This window comes from Heliangelus exortis, chromosome 5 (assembly GCF_036169615.1).
Source record: "Heliangelus exortis chromosome 5, bHelExo1.hap1, whole genome shotgun sequence".
Classification (NCBI taxonomy): Eukaryota; Metazoa; Chordata; class Aves; order Apodiformes; family Trochilidae; genus Heliangelus; species Heliangelus exortis.
The window spans coordinates 22,299,856-22,306,515 of record NC_092426.1 but is presented as its reverse complement, the minus strand read 5'-3'; the positions used below and the strand labels follow the sequence as shown (position 1 = coordinate 22,306,515).

Here is a 6,660-nt window from a genome sequence, read left to right as displayed (position 1 = left end):
TGTAAGGCTGCTGGGAAAGTAATTGCCTTGCACTTTCTCTTTCTGATGCCCACGGGTGACTGTGGGGGACTCCTCCCTTGGCACTGTGCATAGTTAAAAGCCCAGCTTAGCTTTTGCTGCTTTGCTTAAGACCTGGTTTTTTTTTTTTTTTTTCTTTTTTTTTTTTTTTTTTTTTTTTTTTTTGTCAGCTGCCTGTTATATCAATCACAGAGCTGGGATCTATTTATAGGTTGGGACTCGGAGTACTGTGTCCTAGTCACAAAGAGAGGCAGAGACGCAGAGGGGACTGTCGGCTGGTGCAGGCGGAACCAAAAGATATTTAATCAGCAATTAGAAACACCTGAGGGCAAGGGAAATTCTACTCCAGCCTCAAGCTTCATCCCTCAGCCTGCAGCATGTAAGTAGTGAACTTCTATCTTTTATTGCATTTATGGGTTTCTTTTTTTGTTTTGGGTTTGTTTTTTGATCCAAATGTTTCTCTGCACCGAGCCTTTATGCTAGGCTAAAAATTATGGCAGCATCTCAATATGGTTAAAGGTAATTTTTTTTTTTCTGTTTTCACACTGTCAAAGGAAGGTCAGTGTGACCCACAAGGAGAGGAGTTGGTTCAGAACTTCATAGAAATCAGTCGGTTTCACTATTTGAGAGTGGCTTTTTGCTCTTGAAATAAGCAAATGAAAGTTTGAGTGGAACAGTTTTGTTTTGGGAATAGAAACAGTCAGGTTTGCTGGCATTCCTGAAAGGTCAATGTATAACACAACTCTGCATAAGGGCTTACCAAGGACAGGTGCTATTTATCCCATGCTGGTAAAAGCAAACCTGGAAACTTCAGCAGTTCTGCCTTAAAAGAACTGAGTTCCTTTATTAAAAAAAAAAAAACAAAAACCAAACAACACCCCCACCATCCAACTTCATCTCAAACCCTCTTACAGCAGTGAGATGAAATTAAATTTTGCTTTTACTGATTGCATTTATTATTGAACAGCTGATGTTTCTTTAATTTTAAAAGTCCCAAAGCAACCAAAGTCTCTTAAATGACAAAAGAGGGGTGTAAGTCTTTGCAAAGTTGGGACAGTGGCAATCAAAGAAGGAACCTATTCTCTCATCACCAGTGAGCTGCTTGCTTTAAAGCAGTCAAAATGCAGAATGTTTGAACAATGATAGTTTCTTGGAGTATTTTGTTAACAGGTATATGAAGAGATGGAACACAGTAATTAATCAGAAATTCCTTTTTATTAATAGCTTTTAGCATAACGTTTTTGTCAAAACACAAAAAGGTTTTTCTTTTTTCATATTTTTGCCTCAGAAGTTTAGGCTACATCTTTTACAAAATTAAGCTTTTTCATTTTTTTTATGTGTAAAAAAATTTCCTTGATTTCTTGTATTTATGTTTACCTGCCAAAATGCCAATATTACTGTTTTTTATTTTGTTCTGTTAAGTTTTTATTATAAATTTCTCATTAAATATATATTCTAAACTTCCCCCCTAATTTACCATTTTTTAAAGTAACAACAAATAAAATGAAGCTAAACAAAATAATTTGGATGAACAGTTATCTAATAAAAATAGAGTAATAAAACCAGAGCTCTCTAATGGTTAAAATACCAAGTTCTAAGAAATACACGATAGATCAGTTGTTTGGACTTACTGTAGAAACATGTTAAATAGGCTTATTCTTTATGACGCGTTTATTTGTGCATTTTATAATACTCAAAGTTTTAAACTGAAGTTATAGGAACAAAAAATACTGACTACAAATTAATGATTTCTAAGTTTTTAACCACTTATACTCCATTTTTCAGGCTTTTAGGACAATATGGATAAACCCAGTGAATTTACATACACAAATAATGCCAAAAATTATCATTAAAATACAGTGCTTGCTATGAAGCTCCCCTCCCCCTAAACAAAACAAAACTGTCAGCCTTACCATTCTCATCATAGGAAGCTTCATTTTGCTTATTAAGTCTTTTTGCTTTACTTAAAACTGAATGTATTTAAATTATTTCAGTACCTTTTCTTTTTATTTTGGCATGGTATTACATTTATTGCCTCTTTGATGGAGCAATGTTCTTGTGTAATAAAGGGAGAGAAGGTTTTTCTGAAAGGCTTTAAAGAAATAAAACTGCTGACTCTGTAACTAACAAAGAATTTATCATATAGCTGGTCTGAGGACCTCCTGAAAACAAGGGGACATCTTATTGTTGGGAAAATAAAAATTGTATCTTTTTCTGCCCAACCCTAAAAGAAATATCAGCATGACTAAGCTCAGAAATTACTGTAAAAACTCATTTACTATACGTTTTTTCAGAAATCCAAGCATTCTTCCAAGTGCAAAGCTAGATAAGATTTTGTCTTAAGAATTTGTTTGGATCATTCAGTAGTATTGTCCACATGATTTCTGGACAATATCCTTCTCTTTCAACCTCATATGGGTCTTTTCCTCTCTTAAATCGGCTGTATCTTCATATTACTGCATTTGGAAAAAGTAACCAAGCATCTACTGTCCTGCAGTATGCAAATCAATGGTTTATGGGAGCAATTTTATTTGGAGGGAGGGGGTGATCTGTGGTTAGAGGGAATACTTTGATGAAATATTTGGAAGGAAGGTATTGTTATTTAGTTTCTGCTTCACTAGTGTTTCATTTTTTGTGGAATAAGCACCTATCATCCTCCAAACAGACTTATTCTACACAGTATTGTTTTTCATAGGGTTGTTGCATGATTTTGTTTGATTCCTTAATAAAAAAAACAACAGAACAACAAACATCTTTTGTTTCATTCTACTTTGTTTCTTTGACTGCAAAGTAATGATTGACATGCAGATTCTGTCCTTCATGCCCCTCCTTTCATTGCTGTGTATGTTATCTCTTGGGAATTACAAATAAAACCTGTGCCAAATCTGATGTACAGGTGTCTGGAGTACAGCATGCTCAGGTGTCTTACTGTAAATCCCTAAGAGTATGGAGTAAAAGCCATCAGGAAAAAAAATATTCTTCTTAGAACAATTCTGATTTTAGTGGCCTTCTGTATAAAACCCCTAAAGCCAACAGCAATTTATTAAAGATTTTGTAGCTGGCTGTCTCTCTTACTACTTTTATCACTTCATCTATACATCTGTCCATCTATTTCTCAGCTCTATATTTTTACTTTTCATTATGCCAAGCTTCCTATCCTGCTCTCTTCTTTTCCTTTCCTGAAGACACATTTCTATCTGGCACAGAAAATAAACTCAGATTGCGGGTAGTTATGTTAATCTAATTCAATCCTCTGTGGGTTAGGAGTGAAATTCTAATAGTGGAGCTGTTGAGGGCTTTTTTGTTAATGGCTTGGGGATTACATTGAGTTAAAGGCTCATTTCCTAATCAAACAGAGAGGGAGCGAGTGACTCCGAATATTTATGAGTCTCCCAGCGCGAGTTAAACATTGAACTCCAAAAGCAGGGTTTCAGTGCTGCAGAAAGAGTTAAAACCCCTCAGGGCTGCTGTGGAGAGGGGGGGAAAAAAAAAAGAAAAAGAAAAAGAAACCAGTTAAGCCATCAGCATTTTCAACTGCTGTATAACTCTGGTGAGAGAAAATAATCATCTCACAGAGCTAAAATGGAAACTGTAGTGAGATATTTAAAACAAAGTCAAGTGATGCTTCAAAAAAGCTCTTTAGTGATGCAGGATTTACGCAGTGCATGCAGCAGCCTAGCAGAAACTCCAAATAAACACTCTTCTAGATGAGAAGGATTGGAGGGTGGGCTGCCTTTTTATTATTAGTGCCTGGAAGACCTGTTTTAATTTTTTAATGCATTTCATTTTTTATTTGACTTAACTCCCTTGGGTAACCTTTTCTTAAACAAGAAAAATAAGAGAAAGAAGTGTGGGTGGGTTGATGTCTAAATTGCTCTAGTCCTGTTCTGTAGACTGGTATCTTTTCAGGCTTTTTTTATGTTCTCCAGTTTGGCTAAAGTCTTGCAACAAACAGTTGGAGAACTGTACTCACTGTCACAGGAACGAATGACCAAATTAATGCCTGATTGCTCTTGTGATTAGTTCATCATACATGCTTGGGTAGACCTTGCTGTTACAGGAAAAGAGCAGGACTGCCTGCCTGCAGCAAGCAGAGGACTTTTAGCTGCCTGCAGAAAGCTAAGGCCTGGCCTGCTGTAAACCAGGCAGCAGCAAGTCTTTTGCCACAAACTTACACTTAGAAACTGTTTACAGCAGGTGAACTGCACAAAATAAAGACTGTGCCGTGATTCTGCCTCTCTTCTGTAAAGAGGTCCCGAAAAGGAATGGGGATAGAAATCTGCTGCCTTCTGACACATGGTCAAGTCATATATGTTGTTCCTCAGTTTCCCTTCCTGTAAAATGATACATGGCTGCCATCAAAAGTACTCCAAGAATCCCAAATGGCTGCTTTGCCCATGGCAAAAACTGCAAATCAGTGAAGAAGTTTCTGTGCTGGCAACAAGAGTTACCCCACTTTAGCCAGTTTTGTTTGGTTTGGGGTTGGTGGTTTTTTTTTGGTTTTTTTTTTTTTTGTCTTTTAAGAATACGTTTGGTACAAGCCACCAGGAAGGTGTTTTTTGTTTTGGCAAGCCAAGCAGGTAGAATGCTAACTTATTTCTAGTATAACATTCAATGGCAATTTCCAACACACTAGGTTTGAATTTGATCTTAATGACTCTTCTTGAGTTTTGTGGTTTTGTTGAGTTTTGAGGATCTGAGTTTTGTGGTAAATTTGGCTAAAAAAGTAACTTGCTGTTTTGTTCTGGAGCGATGTGTATAAATGGTCATCTTGTATACATCAAACTTGGTGGTTTTGCTGACATGTCTATCTGGGTGCAGCACCTTGAGGTATAATTGGCACCTTTCCCTAGTTTAAAAAATAATTTAAAACTGCATCCTGAGGGCCCCTTTCTCTTTGTGTGCTATGCCTGGACCTGCTGAGGAGAGCACCATAAGCTGGAATGTGCTTTATTAAATGCATTTGAAATGCATAATAACGGTGTTCTATCTCTCTAATAACTGGCATTCACAGCAGATAATTTTGAGGCAGGAGCTTTCTGTGGCTGAGCTGAACACTGTAACATTTTTTTCCTTGCCTTCTTTCCACCCCAGTTTCCATTCTGTTTGCCTCAGCTTTGTCCTCTCCTGCACTATTCTGCCATGTGTTTATACTTTGATTTCACTTACACAAAATTCTCTTCCTTCTACTCTTTTTGTCCTTTCCAGTGCTAGGCTGAATCCTATGACTGACCTGCTGCTGTTTACCCTGGAGGTGGCTGCATTTCAGTGCAGCTTTCTCTGATATATATACAGCTTAAAAAGAACTAACTGGGGAACTAAAAACTAAACTGCTTTGCAACTTTTCCACAAGCTGCATAGAAAGATTCTGTGTTTTTATTGTCCTCCATTCATGCTACAAGTACTTAAAGAAGATTTTATGGTAGCACAGAATGTTCAGGGAAGGAAATACTGCGACTCTTTAAATGTTTAAAGCATACAGTTTAGTTGACATGATGACTTTAAGGTACTGGCAGTTTTGAAGCCTCTGGATTCTTGAAAGCCTCTAGAAAAAGGGCTGTGTCTTTAGGGGAAATTCCCCTTTCTAATGGGACAAAACTTGCAACTAAATCTTGCCATGTGAATACTGGAAAGCGTATGCACAGCATGTATTAGAGTGAAGCATAAGTGGCTATTTTTATTCATTAAGGAGTTGCTGCCCTTTCCTTCCTCTGAACCATGTGAGATGTGAATGATCCTGCTCACAAGAGTTTCACACTGCTCTCAAAATGGATTCTCTTTCTCTTGATAATCGTGTTTGCTGGGCCAGCAAGAAATGTAGTCCAGAAGTTCTTGTTTCCTAAGTGTCTTGTGATCACCTCCTTGTAGCAGGTTGGAGCAAGTGACTGGTAGCCATATGCTAAAACATAGGCATTTCATTGACATCCCTCTAAAGCTCACAGGACCTAGAAGGTCAGTTACTTTCTGGGTGAAAAGAAAGGGTACATCTGCCACTAGACCAGCCAGAAATCTTCTTTTAGTTTGCTTTGACTTCATCCTCAGGCCTTTCTTTTCCCACAAGTCTCCTGGGCTTTTTAAAGCTGCAGTTACTCTCACTGACAGCTCTCTCCACTGTTTTCCTTTAAATAAGAAGTTCTTCCTTGATGTATCATGTCCCCATGGCCTAATACAGGGGATTTCAACCTTTCTCTGTTGGTGATGTGAATTCACGTAGATTGGTGAAGAGCTCATGTGGATTTGATTCTCTGAGTCATACTTTTTGGACCCACAGTGTATAGTGCTGAGAGTAGGGCAGCAGTCAAGTTACAACCATTGACTAATGCTGTCTTTGCATGAGAGAGGACAACAAGGAATTTGTGAGTGGAATATGGGCTAGGAAGAGATTCCTTGCATCAGCATCCTCTCTAATGCTTTTCCCAAAAGACATTCTAGGAATCTATTGCAAGTCCCACTGCTTTTTGGATGGAAACTTCGGTGTTCATCTTAAATGTATTCAAGGCCAGTATTTATACTAGGCTGTTTGTTTCACTGTTGTTCTTTAATTCTACCTCTGACATAGACTCCCTGTTTAGTCTAAGGTGAGTCCCTTCAACTGATACGATGTGTTTTGCCCACCTCAAAAGGGGCTCCTGTTTCCTGTTC

General features: G+C 37.8%; 1 protein-coding gene across 5 annotated transcripts in view; it reads left to right on the top strand.

Moving 5' to 3' along the window:
• Window positions 1-249: 249 nt before the first annotated feature.
• The window catches only part of ESRRB (estrogen related receptor beta), a 124,963-nt gene continuing 118,552 nt past the window's right edge, over window positions 250-6,660 (top strand). For 2 of the 5 annotated variants that reach the window (XM_071745926.1, XM_071745923.1), the window contains exon 1: window positions 256-397. Coding sequence is in view for 1 of the 5 variants with exons in the window: in XM_071745924.1 (XP_071602025.1) it covers window positions 396-397 (2 nt within the window). In the remaining 4 variants the exon portion in view is untranslated. Of the gene's footprint in view, window positions 398-6,660 lie in introns of all 5 variants that reach the window. The other 3 variants (XM_071745922.1, XM_071745924.1, XM_071745927.1) reach the window with 3 other exon arrangements.